Source organism: Aptenodytes patagonicus, chromosome 3 (assembly GCF_965638725.1).
Source record: "Aptenodytes patagonicus chromosome 3, bAptPat1.pri.cur, whole genome shotgun sequence".
Taxonomy (NCBI): Eukaryota; Metazoa; Chordata; class Aves; order Sphenisciformes; family Spheniscidae; genus Aptenodytes; species Aptenodytes patagonicus.
This window is the reverse complement of record NC_134951.1, coordinates 31,731,851-31,746,178: the sequence shown is the minus strand read 5'-3', so window position 1 is coordinate 31,746,178 and position 14,328 is coordinate 31,731,851. Positions and strand designations below refer to the sequence as shown.

The 14,328-nt window shown below is 41.6% G+C and overlaps 1 protein-coding gene across 1 annotated transcript in view; it reads left to right on the top strand.

Annotated features, from left to right (window-relative positions):
* The window catches only part of EYS (eyes shut homolog), a 1,011,092-nt gene that overhangs the window by 673,445 nt on the left and 323,319 nt on the right, over window positions 1-14,328 (top strand). Inside the window, exons 32-33 of the mRNA XM_076332996.1 lie at window positions 9,877-10,067; window positions 11,826-11,917. Of these exons, the coding sequence (XP_076189111.1) occupies window positions 9,877-10,067; window positions 11,826-11,917 (283 nt within the window). The remainder of the gene's footprint in view (window positions 1-9,876; window positions 10,068-11,825; window positions 11,918-14,328) is intronic.

The following is a 14,328-nucleotide window of genomic DNA, read 5'->3' as shown; positions in this document are numbered from 1 at the left end:
TTCCTGTTTCTTAGGAAAGCAAGTGTTAGACATTCAGAGTAAAAGATAAAATACAGCTTCAATTTTTTATTTTTTATTTTCTAAAGGCTTGGGTGATGAGCACTCTGCTTTAGGACAAATAGCAATCTAGGAAGCCAGCTCTAGAGGTCAAATGAAAAAGCCGCATGTAAGTGTAGTAAAAGGATTATAAGCAAAGCTTATGTTCTATAAAAAGAGATTGTGTATTGTTACAATGTGAGAATCTTTATAGGTAAAACCACAGCAGTGGGTTTTCTTAATAGCTATTGTGGGAAGGTATGTAGCCATTTGTGATTCAAGTAGCACATTTTTAGGAGTTTCACAAAAACCTAGAGCCTGCTAAATATTCTTCAGTGTTTTATCTCATTAACTCTTTCCATATTTATGGACATAAAGCAATTGCAGCAATTTTAATAGTGAGCTGATTCCTTTAAAAAGCTTTCTGGTTAGCAGCATGAATATATTCCCCATTAGAAGCCAAGCTGGCCCCAAATCCATGGAGTTATGGAGTCTATTGTCTTCCAAAACAGCATTATTTGTGGCCATAGGAAGATAAAAAGGCATGGATGTCAGTGAGAATAAAGTACAATTTTTTGTCTGCAGTGCTGTGTGTACTTACTACAATTATACGTAGAAAGCTAAAGGTAGATGCCACTAGCTTTTGCTAGTTTGATCTTTCTTGAAATTTAGTAGATAATCCAGTCTGGCCTCAGTTACCAGAGTCAGATTATAGTTTCAGGAATTGTGAGTAAACTGCTTTGTTCCCCCACCTGCCTTTTTTTTTCTCCTCAGAGATTTTACTCTCTTGTAATGAGATTCCTAGAAGCTCAGATGCCTTGTGTTAGTAAAGCACGAAAGAACTGACATAATTTTGACCTGTTCTCACATGTATACTGTCCTGGTTTTGGCTGGGATAGAGTTAATTTTCTTCCTAGTAGCTGGCACAGTGCTGTGTTTTGGATTTAGGTTGAGAATAATGTTGATCACACACCAATGTTTTACTTGTTGCTAAGTAGTGCTTACACTAAATCAAGGACTTTTCAGCTTCCCATGCTCTACTGACTGAGAAGGCTGGAGGTGCACGAAAAGCTGGGAGAGGGCACAGCCAGGACAGCTGACTCAAACTGGCCAAAGGGACATTCCATACCATGTGACGTCACGCTCAGCACATAAACTGGGGAAAAGCTGGCCAGGGGGCCGCTGCTCGGGGACTGGCTGGGCATTGGTTGGTGAGTGGTGAGCAATTTCATCGTGCATCACTTGCTGCTGCTGCTGCTGCTTCTTCTTCTTCTTCTTCTTCTTTATTATTATTATTATTATTATTATTATTATTATTATTATTATTATACTTTATTTTATTTCAGTCATTAAACTGTTCTTATCTCAACCCACAAGTTTTCTCACTTTTACTCTTCCAATTCCCTCCCCCATCCCACCAGGGTGGGAGGGAGGGAGTGAGCGGCTGTGTGGTGGTCAGTTGCCAGCTGGGGTTAAACAACAGTCTTTTTTGGCGCCCAACATGGAGCTCAAAAGGTTTGAGATAATAACAGATTAACCAGAGTGTATTAAGGAATTTATATCTGTTAACAGTTGCAGGTCACAATACTGATTCATCTGTTCTCGATATCATTTTATCTGATCTGCATCCTGCTCTTTTTTTTGCTCTGCATGTTAAAGATTAACGCTGGGTTTTGCAGTTTGCTGTGCAAACTGCACAGCAGTGGGGCCTGGCCCATGCCTACTGAGCCCTGTTCAACACTATTCATTACCCTCAAGGGGAAGAGAAGGTCTCTAGATCTGATAACAAAATGACAGGCCCTGCGGCCACTCTAACCCCGGCGACAGGCACTGTGGATACTCCAGCCCCCGCAATAGGTACTGCAGCTGAACAAGAGAACCAACTCGTGCCAGTATCAGTCACCCCTATACACAAGAAGAAATGTTGGAAGCGAAAGTCAGCTCATTTAGTAAGGGATAATAAAAAAGCAGGGCCATCATGAGGAGAGGAGGAGGAAGAGGAAGAACTCGTAAGTGAGATGGTAACCACACAATCCCTATCCCTGAGTGAGCTGTGAGATATGCGAAAAGATTTCAGCCGTTGTCCAGGCGAGCATGTTGTCACCTGGCTGCTCCAATGCTGGGATAACGGGGCCAGTAGCCTGGAATTAGAGGGTAGAGAAGCCAAGCAGCTGGGATCCTTTTCTAGGGGAGGGGGCATTGACAAAGCGATTGGAAAAGGGGCACAAGCCCTCAGCCTCTGGAGGCAGGGGCAGATTTCCTGTCAGGCATGAAGGAAAGGTAACATTTTCAACATCCCTTCAAGGAAGATGTTATATGTCACCCAGGCAAGTGGACCACCATGGAGAGAGGTATCCAGTACCTGAGGGAATTAGCCATACTGGAGGTGATTTATGATGACCTGGACAATGAGCAGTTATCCAACGATCCAGATGAAGTCAAGTGCACACGACCCATGTGGCGGAAGTTTGTATGGAGCGCACCATCGTCATATGCCAACTCAATGGCAGTAATGACTTCGAAAGATGGAGAGGAACAAACGGTGGATGAATTGGCTGGCCAACTCCGGCAATATGAAGAAAGTCTCTCTTCCTTCCTATGGGCCTGCATCTTGGCTGTGGAGAAACTGTACCGGAAGCTCCAGCAATTCAAAGAGGATATGTCCTACTCCTCACTTGTATGGACCAGTATCTCAGCCATTAGGAGTCAGCGTCCCTCTGCTCAAGAGAGAGGACATAGTGGTTACACATCACGGGCCACCCTGTTGTTTTACCTGTGTGACCACAGAGAGGACATGAGGAAGTGGGATGGAAAATCTACCTCAACCCTAGATGCACAGGTACGTGAGTTGCAAGGAAAAACAATCACAAAAGGGCTTTTTTCCGGGAAAATTGCTGCTCCAGTTTCCAGTGGGCAGTTCCCCAGACAGAGTAGAAGGGCTGACTTTACTTCCAATCTTAATAAAGGGACTTTTGATTTGCATTTACAAGAAGTGAGTAACGAATACTTTGACCAGGACTAAAAGGGCCCTGCCTCCAGCCAGGGGGAGGAAAGGGACTTACTGGACTGTGTGGATTCGATGGCCTGGCACATCAGACCCACAGGAGTATAAGGCTCTAGTAGACACCGGTGCACAGTGTACCCTAATGCCATCAAGCTACAAAGGAGCAGAACCCATCTGTATTTCTGGAATGACAGTGGGATCCCAACAGCTAACTGTATTGGAGACTGAAGTGAGCCTAACTGGGAATGAGTGGCAGAAGCACCCCATTGTGACTAGCCCAGAGGCTCTGTGCATCTTTGGCATTGATTACCTCAGGAGAGGGTATTTCGAGGACCTAAAAGGGTATCGGTGGGCTTTTGGTATAGCTGCCTTGGAGATGGAGGAAATTAAACATCTGTCTACCTTGGCCGGACTCTCATAGGACCCTTCTGTTCTGGAGTTGCTGAGGGTCAAAAACAACAGTTGCCAATCGCCACCACAACCATGCACAGGCGGCAATATCGCACCAACCGAGACTCCCTGATTCCCATCCATAAGCTGATTCGTCAACTGGAGAGCCAAGGAGTGATCAGCAAGACTCACTCACCCTTTAACAGTCCCATATGGCCAGGGCAAAAGTCTAATGGAGAGTGGAGACTAACAGTAGACTATCGTGGCCTAAATGAAGTCACGCCACCGCTGAGTGCTGCTGTGCCAGACATGCTAGAACTTCAATACGAACTGGAGTCAAAGGCAGCCAAGCGGTATGCCACAGTTGATATTGCTAATGTGTTGTTCTCAATCCCTTTGGTGGCAGAGTGCAGGCCACAGTTTGCTTTCACTTGGAGGGGCGTCCAGTACACGTGGAATCGACTGCCTCAGGGGGGGAAACACAGCCCCACCGTTTGCCATGGACTGTTCCAGACCGCACTGGAACAGGGTGAGGCTCTGGAACACCTCCAATACACTGATGACATCATCGTATGGGGCAACACAGCAGGAGAAGTTTTTGAGAAAGGGAAGGAAATAGTCCAAATCCTGCTGAAGGCCAGTTTTGCCATAAAACAAAGTAAGGTCAAGGGACCTGCACAGGAGATCCAGTTTTTAGGAATCAAATGGCAAGATGGACGTCGTCAGATCCCAATGGATGTGATCAACAAAATAACAGCCATGTCTCCACCAACTAGCAAAAAGGAAACACAAGCTTTCTTAGGCATCGTGGGTTTTTAGAGAATGCACATTCCAAATTACAGTCTGATTGTAAACCCTCTCTATCAAGTGACCCGAAAGAAGAACAATTTCAAATGGGGCCCTGAGCAACGACAAGCTTTTGAACAAATTAAACGGGAGATAGTTCATGCAGTAGCCCTGGGGCCAGTCCGGGCAGGGCAAGAGGTAAAAAATTGCTCTACACCGAAAGCCAGGGAGAATGGCCCTACCTGGAGCCTCTGGCAGAAAGTACCAGGGGAGACTCGAGGTCAACCCCTAGGGTTTTGGAGTCGGGGATACAGAGGATCCGAGGCCCGCTATACTCCAACTGAAAAAGAGATACTGGCAGCATAGGAAGGGGTTCAAGCCAATTCAGAAGCAATCGGTACTGAAGCACAGCTCCTCCTGGCACCCCGACTGCCGGTGCTCAGTTGGATGTTCAAAGGGAGGATCCCCTCTACACATCATGCAACTGGTGCTACGTGGAGTAAGTGGGTCGCACTGATCACACAACAGGCTCGATCAGGAAACCCCCAGTCGCCCAGTTATCTTGGAAGTGATCATGGACTGGCCAGAAGGCAAAGATTTTGGAATATTGCCAGAGGAGGAGATAATGTGTGCTGAAGAGGCCCCAATGTATAATGAACTGCCAGAAAATGAGAAGCAATATGCCCTGTTCACTGATGGGTCCTGTCGTCTTGTGGGAAAGCATCAGAGGTGGAAGGCTGCTGTATGGAGTCCTATATGACAAGTGGCAGAAAGTGCTGAAGGAGAAGGTGAATCGAGTCAGTTTGCAGAGGTGAAAGCCATCCAGCTGGCTTTAGATATTGCTGAACAAGAAAAGTGGCCAGTACTTTATCTCTACACTGACTCATGGATGGTGGCAAATGCCCTGTGGGGGTGGTTGCAGCAATGGAAGCAGAGCAACTGGCAGCGCAGAGGCAAACCCATCTGGGCTGCTGCATTGTGGCAAGATATCGCTGCCCAGGTAGAGAACCTGGTTGTAAAAGTCCGTCACGTAGATGCTCACATACCCAGGAGTCAGGCCACTGAAGAACATCAAACCAACCATCAGGTGGATCAGGCTGCTAAGATTGAAGTGGCTCAGGTGGATCTGGACTGGCAACATAAGGGTGAATTATTTATAGCTCGGTGGGCCCAGGACACCTCAGGCCATCAAGGGAGAGATGCAACATACAGATGGGCTTGTGATCGAGGGGTGGACTTGACCATGGACACTATTGCACAGGTTATCCATGAATGTGAAACATGCGCTGCAATCAAGCAAGCCAAGTGGTTAAAGCCCCTCCGGTATGGAGGATGATGGCTGAAATATAACTATGGGGAGACCTGGCAGATTGATTATATCACACTCCCACAAACCCACCAAGGCAAGCGCCACGTGCTTACAATGGTGGAGGCAACCACCGGATGGCTGGAAACATATCCCGTGTCCCATGCCACTGCCCGGAACACTATCCTGGGCCTTGAAAAGCAAGTACTATGGCGACATGGCACCCCAGAAAGAATTGAGTCAGACAACTCAATATATCGCACTGGATTTTTTCCGGAACAGCCTCATAGACACCTGGGCCGAAGAACACGGCGTTGAGTGGGTGTATCACAACCCCCATCATGCACCAGCCTCTGGGAAAATCGAACGATACAATGGACTGTGAAAGACTACGCTGAGAGCAATGGGTGGTGGGACATTCAAACATTGGGACACACATTTAGCAAAGGCCACCTGGTTAGTCAACACTCGGGGATCTGCCAATCGAGCAGGCCCTGCCCAGTCAGAACTTTTACGTACTGTAGATGGGAATAAAGTCCCTGTAGTGCACGTAAAAAATATGCTGGGGAAGACAGTCTGGGTTATTGCTGCCTCGGGCAGAGGCAAACCCATCCATGGGATTGCTTTTGCTCAAGGACCTGGGTGCACTTGGTGGGTGATGCGGGAGGATGGGGAAGTCCGATGTGTACCACAAGGGGATTTGATTTTGGGTGAGAATAGCCAATGAATTAAATTGTATGATGTTAATTACTATATAAAACTGTATATCATCACTTCTATGGTGGCTATATGCCATATCAACAGTATCACAGTAAGAATCCCCCAGATTAATGAAGAATGAACTTTGATGAAAACTGAGCAAAGCACAGTGATAATTCAACCAGAACTGGTTTAAGCATGCAACAATGCAACACCACACACCACCTCTCCTGCCCTGAAGGACTGTTATGACAGATGGAGCCCAAAGTCGTGGATTAAACGAACTCAGCGAACATTTTATAGGGATGGCCCATAGATACCTGATTGTATATATATCAAAAGGCAGGACCAGTGGTGGTGATTAATGGGAATGTATTGGAAAGAGGGGGACCTGGGCATGTCATAGATCATATAGAATAAGGGATGGTTTCTGCTGGGATAGAGTTAATTTTCTTCCTAGTAGCTGGCACAGTGATGTGTTTTGGATTTAGGTTGAGAATAATGTTGATCACACACTGATGTTTTAGTTGCTAAGTAGTGCTTACACTAGTCAAGGACTTTTCAGCTTCTCATGCCCTGCCAGCAAGAAGCTGGGAGGGGGCACAGCCAGGACAGCTGACCCAAACTGGCCAAATACTCTATACCATATGACGTCATGCTCAGTATATAAACTAGGGAAAAGCTGGCCAGGGGGCCACTGCTTGGGAACTGGCTAGGCATCAGTCAGCAGGTGGTTAGCAATTGCATTGTGCATCACTTGCTTTGTATATTTTTTTATCATCATCATTATTATTACTTTTATTATTATTATTATTTTCCCTTCCTTTTCCGTCCTATTAAACTGTCTTCATCTCAACCCATGGATTTTTTTTTTTCCCCCCGATTCTCTCCCCCATCCCAGTGGGGTGGGAAGGAGTGAGCGAGCAGCTGCGTAGTGCTCAGTTGCCAGCTGAGGTTAAACCACGACACTACTTAATTATGCACTGAACAATGAAAAAAACCCACAAAACCTCCAAAAACCTGAGAAGGTACTGAAGGAATCAGGACTGCAGGAAGGAGATGTTCCATGCAGCTTTGCCGTCTTTCAGCCAAGCTGATCTCCTATGTGGAGTCAAGAAAAAGCCGTGGTTAGATATCAGTATCTCAGGAGTGTGGGGATAACTGAGCAGTTCCATGGGAGAAGAAAACCCATGTGCAGGGGCAGTCCAGGGCAAGATTTAGTGCTCGGTGGTGAGCTCAGGAGGGAAAACAAACAAGGGTTAGGGATTGGAGGTAATCCTCTAAAGCTGTGTCTGCTCTTTCTTAGAGAAATTGTCTTGTTTATAAAATGGAAGAAGTTTTCTATGCAATTTTCTATATTTTTTTGAGTTTTCTGAAATTTACACATACAGGCTTATATTTCAAAACAGAATTTTTAAAGATTAAATACGTCTAAAATTATAAGGTCATCTGTTTTGCATCACTGGTCATTGATTGGTATTGCTTGAAATTTTTGTTTTGTTTACTGTGTGTTGTATGTGTACATATATTACTGATTTGTTGATGTTTCTCAAATTTCTGAGAATTTGTTAAGAAGAGCTTTGTTCATGATTTGACCACAGTATCTCTGATTTTGTAAATCAATTTCTGAAAAGTCATGAAAGGATAAAATTCAGCATACTCTTACAGTGATATACAGGAAAGCAGCATTAATAGTTTGTAATTTATCCCAGTATCATCAATATTCAGCATTTAAGCTTATATAATAATGTATTTGTTATTGGAGTTGGTGTCAGAACAGATTAAAATTTTGCCTATGTTGGAAAACAGAAATGGGATTTGTGACCTTCAAAGATACTCAGAATCACTGTATAGATGATTCAGTGAAACTTGAGCCAAGCAAAATGGAATTATTCACTTATTATGTGTTATGCATTGTATCTAGGTTCATATTGTTGCACTGACTTTTTTAACAAGATGGGTGAGTTGTTAGTATTACTTCAAATTTGTATCAGTCTCATAAAGTTGATCAAGCAAATAATTGTACGCTAGGTGATTCTTCAAGTGAGACTAAAGCATATTTCTGCTTGTGCAAAAATCAAAATACCATAGCTGTCCTAGAACGAAACAACTAACCTTCTTATGTTACATGAGTGGAAGAGGACACATATTTTTAATTCCTTATAAGAAGATAAATGTACTGATCTGAGGCTCAATTGAAATATTGGCAAGTAAAAAAACTAAGAAGTGCATGACTGTGCATTTGTGCATGAATGGGTACCTATATGCATGTTGCATACTCTTTTCTTGTAAAAACACAACATATGAGAGAGAAAGGATGGAAAGAAAAGAAGGAAGAAATGAAGGAAGGGAGGAAAGGAAGGCAAGGAGGAAGGGAAGGGAAGGGAAGGGAAGGGAAGGGAAGGGAAGGGAAGGGAAGGGAAGGGAAGGGAAGGGAAGGGAAGGGAAGGGAAGGGAAGGGAAGGGAAGGGAAGGGAAGGGAAGGGAAGGGAAGGGAAGGGAAGGGAAGGGAAGGGAAGGGAAGGGAAGGGAAGGGAAGGGAAGGGAAGGGAAGGGGAAAAAGAAGAGAGGAAGGGAGGAAGGAAGGGAGGGAAAGAGAAACAAAAGAAAGAAGGAAAAGAAAAATAGAAAAAGAAAGATAAATTAAGAAAAAAGGAAAAGAGAAAAAAGAAAGAAGGAAAGAAAGAAAGAAAAATAAAGAAAAAGAAAGAGAGAGGAAGGAAGGAGAGGAGAGGGGAGGAGAGGAGAGGGGAGGAGAGGAGAGGAGAGGAGAGGAGAGGAGAGGAGAGGAGAGGAGAGGAGAGGAGAGGAGAGGAGAGGAGAGGAGAGGAGAGGAGAGGAGAGGAGAGGAGAGGAGAGGAGAGGAGAGGAGAGGAGAGGAGAGGAGAGGAGAGGAGAGGAGAGGAGAGGAGAGGAGAGGAGAGGGAAAAGGAAAGGAGAGAGGAGAGGAAAGGGAAGGGGAGGGGAGGGGGAGGGAGAAAAATAAACCCTTTTTAAGTGTACTCCTCTGTCATCTGATGGGCTTGCAGCCATGTATTCACATACTTTTTCCATTTAAGTAAGAGCTGCATCTGCCCTTTCCAGGTATGGCACAGGGTGCTGGAGGTTAAGAGGGGTCTAGATAAATCAATCAGACAAGATAGATGTAGTCAGAAGGGAAATTTTTAGCCTGCACCCTAGCAACATCCTGTTGTTTATTTTAGACAGAAATAGTTGACATATTTGATTAAGATGGCAATTTCATAATTAGGTTATGGAATGTCTTCCTCCCTTTCCATACTGTGTTGTTTCTGCAAAGACTTCAAACTTGTTCATCCTTGCATCAAAAACTATGTGAACACCTAACTTTGAAAAAACTGTTCTTGACTTATGGGGAGCCAAAGCTGCTAGATATGTTCCAAGTGCTATCATCTTCATAGCCTTTTCTTTCAGGCATTGATCCTAGTCTGCTTAATATAATTTGATCTAAATGTTTATGTCTAGCTTTATAAATTCTCAGCGTTAGTCTTTGACAGAAGAAAACTAACATCAATTTTCAGATTCATGTCTCTCTCCTTGACAGACATAAAAGAGTATCCTATATCTTTGCTACCATTAGTGGGTGAAGAAGAAAAATGTCTTTGTATCCTTATATGTCTCAAAATTCTATTTACAGATTTTAGTTATGCTCGCTATTATGGTGATTCTTACCTGGAATTTCAAGGCTTGCATTTGAACATGCAAAACTTCATCCACTTGGAATTTAAGACCTATAATCCTCATGGACTCCTCCTGTATATTGAACAGAGCCCAGAAACAACAGGACATTTTTTAATTCAGCTTTTTATTAAACATGGCACCTTACAGGTAAGGCATCAAAATCTCCCACTGAAGGAGAAGTAAATAAAAGTTAGGATCTGTAAAAATTTTAATATTTTTTTCTGTTTCCTACTGTAGAAGATAGTAGATAGAGATACAGAGTCTTGAGATTCTTTAGTATTTTAAGGAAAATAGTTGTCAAACTTGCTATCTGTTAGGGCAAATTCATGGCTAATATGATTAATATGTCTCACAAGAGGTGGTGCTTGAGGAAAATTGAATAGTGATTATAACTGGAATGCCTCATATAAAAAGTACATATTAAAAGACAAAAATAAAGAATGTAGATTTTGTCTTTACAACTGGTATGAATTAAGGTATTCTATTTTATATACGAAGCCTAAACCTACTGAACCTCCTCATGTGCAAGTTCATTAAAATTGTTATAAGGGAGGCTGTGGAACTGAGTGAATTGTCATAGGACAATTTACTGTGTAAGGGAATAGAGTGTGTCTTTGTTACCTTGTAGCACTGAGTAGAAACCTTTTACTTGATCATGTTAATTCAGAGTTCCACAGGATCCCAAAAAACATTTGCTTAGCTTTCATGGAAAAACTAAACAGGAATACATTTGTTTTAAACATTAGGAAGTAAAGTGTGTATCCCAGTATATCTTTACCTTTGGCAAATTATTCCTTCTTTTCTGAGGAAGAGATAAAGCTTGAGCTTTATGAAGAGATGGGCAGATACTAAAGAGGCTATAAAAAGATAGTAAGAGAGAAGTTACTTTTCTTATAATGGATCTTCCATTTTCCTGTTAAAAATTTCCAGAAGTTTGGCTGTAATTATATTTTTCTGCAAGGATTGTGAAATGACTGTTAGGAACAATGTATTTGAGTTATATTTACCTTCATGTTTAAAGATCATACTAAAAAGATCTATAAAGATATATTTAAGATATATAAATTGCAGATAAACAGAAAAAGAAAATAACCTTTTACTTTATTTTGTTATATTGTGATTTACTGTGTTTCATAATATTGTGACTCTCTTTATCCAGAACAAATGAGATTAGTCAGGGTCAGGAAGTTATCCAAGGTTTAGAAAATGTTGATGGCTTTAAGTCCATCTTACTTGTATTCATGGTAAAGTAATGATGCAGAAAAATATTTTTCTAACATATCATAAGCACCATAAAATATGAAAGTACTTTAATTGACAAAAATCTATTCAGCGATCCCAGTGTGCCATGTTAAAACTAATTGAATTCACTTAATCATTCACAAAGCTGGTCAATTAAAGGTAGATTTAAAGCCCAATGAACAAATGGTTCTAAGCTCACAATCAAGCTACAATTACAAGTAGACAAACCGTGAAATCAAGTGCTTGTTCACATTAGTATAGGAAATTAAATGGTGTTCCAAAATGCTCAAGCCTGCATGCTACATTACGTGTTTGGAAGTGTAAGGAGGCCATAAAATGGTAAGTAAAATTCACCCGTTGCCAATGTTCATTTCAGCTGGGTTGCAGATGGTCAACTTCTTTGCAAATCAGGCCCATAATATCTGATTGTACAATACACAAAAGTTAAAGCATTTTCATGCCGGCTAGGAAGCATATATGTGTGCTTGTATATTTCTGGTACAATAGATTTCCTGATCCAGATCATTAGTGAAACATTAGTTTTCCTTGATACACATTCAGGTTTTCATGAAACCATTTGTTATTTTTAAATTCAAGTTTCCAAGCCTGTAACTGTTTAATTATTAGAAATTATGTAATAAAAGCATTTTTCCCACTCTGTAGTACCAGTTTTTATGTGATGAAGCAGCAGAAGTCAAAAACATCACTACTACTGCTAGAGTGGATGATGGACACTGGCATGAAGTGCAAATTAGGTAAGTTTTCTTTTTACTGTTGTCTGTGTTTATAATTGCTTCAAAGATCATCTAGGTTGGATAGTTAGTAAATTCCAATGATATTATATCTCATTAGCTATGAGTGATACCTGAACGTGTGCAGTAAAATCATGTTATGGCAGTGTGGACTACAACACATCCTTGGAAAGAATGTTTGAAACTATAGTGCAGTTGGACAGTGCTCATCACATCATTGAAGTGCTCAATGGAAATAAATTTATTCTCATTGAAATCATGTACCATAGCAAAGATAAATACTCAGGCAGGGAAGCTACTGTGCAGTAGGTCCAAGCTACTTAGTGCAGGAAACAGCTGAATTTCTGACAATGAGGGTGTGACTAATAGAAAAATCTTGGAAAATAGATAGGCAGAAGCAGCACTATGACTTTTACTGCTGTCACTGACTTGCAACTCATAATAGGATATATTATTCCTGTAAAAGTAACAATACTTGCAACTGAAAGAGGATAAAATGAAAGGAAAATGAGGTAGGTAGTAGGTTTTCCATGTTCTTTGTTTCCAGATTATGTTTGTTTCCTGTCATGGCAACGTAATGGGAAAGGCAAATGTATGTTTTGGAATAACATAAATACTCACCATTGTAAGAATCCACAGGAAGGCTGACCAAAGCAATCACATTTGGACATCTTACAGGAAAACAAAGGGGAAAAAGCACCTGGTGTTGTCTGGAAATAGACGTGCAAAGTGCAGCAGGCCTTATAATCAAACTCATTGGTGACTCTATGACATGATTCAGTTTTGTGAAGCTGAACAAAGTAATTCTGACCTACCAAATTATGAGCTACCAAAATCAACTGTACTTAATTTTGAGAGAAGGACATCTGTGCTTCCAAAAAAAAAAAAAAAGGCAGAAAAAAGAGGGAGTCACTTTTTAGTTTAGTTGAGATTTCTAGAACAGCTCTCTAAATACAGTTGAGACATCTGTTATAGATTACCAGGGTGCACTAATCTTGTTACTAAGTTAAACTGGGAATCTGAATCACTAATAAAAAGTGGATCCTTTTCAAATACTTCTGAAAAAAAGATTCTTTGCACAAGGGCAATGGTGACTTGCATGTGTTTCGTTGTTTTATTTTAACCAAGCAAATGTACATAGATGTATCTAATGACCACAAGTCTGTGCTGTTAGAATCCACAACCTTTTAAGAACTTAGAAGAGAAAGTTTTGGTTTCATTTTATAGGAACATTAGGCATGAGTCCTAGTGAGCTCTCCAGGTACCTAGTTCCTATTAGACAGATTAAAGTAGGTCCAAGTCCTCTAGTCCAGCAAGAAGAAAGAGAGCTAGCTGTCTGCTTGTCTCTCAAGAGTAAATGACTCTCTAAAAAGTTTGTGGAGGGGTACAGAAGGAACAAAAGCCTTTTACTGGAATAAGCCTTTTATAGCTAGATCTGTCCAAACATAGCTAAGTGAAGCACTTTTGCAGGGCAAATACAGCTGGACCCTTAGCTTCTATGGGAAGCTGTAGTGGTGACTGTATCCATTACATTGTGCCTTGCTGCCTCAGATGTGGCAGTGAGTAGTCAGTGAGAAAGACCCTAGTTTGTTGCTGCATTTCAGCTATCACTGCTGTCAAATTTTTTTCCAGCATGGTAAACCAGGCTCAAGCTCCAGACCACACAGTAAGACAATGCAAACTAACACAAGGAACAAAAGCCAGTAATTCACTGCAGTTGTGCTTATCACCCAAAAAGCGAACAACATAAAACCAAACCATGCTTATCGAAGCTAAAAGCAAGTGTAAGCTCCTCTCTGACCAGGAAGGAATAGAAGACATCTCTATGACACTGATAAAAGTGGGATTCTCTAAAATCTTGAATAACATACGCAGTTCTGTTTATTTCTCTGCTTTTGACTCCCTCTCGATCTCAAAATAGAGAAAGTAAAATTGGAATTTTTTTTAGAGAAGAGATATAAAGAAGATAAAGGCATTAGGCAGCTTAAGTTCATTAAAGACAACTGAGGGAGAATACCAAAGAAGTCTAAAAAATCCCGAGTGACACAGAGAAAGTGGATAAGGACTGGAGACATAACATTTTTAGTCTTCTAGCTAGCTTAATCCATTAGAATTCTATTGTTATTCCTGTGTTGTTCATTTTAAGAAAGATTTACGATCCTGAGGATAATAAAAGTATGAATACCGGAACCCTCAATACTGTAGGAGACTTGAAGAAAAACATCCTTTCCCCTGGCACTGGAGCATTAGAACTACTGTGTCATTGACATTACTTAGGGATGCATTAACTACCATGTCAGTACACCTATTTTATGCATTTTCCCCCAACTCCATCAATCAGAAAAGAACTTGAATCTATAAATCAGCCTATGCCAATAGCTGGAGAGAAAAACAACCCGATTTCTCTTTCTGGT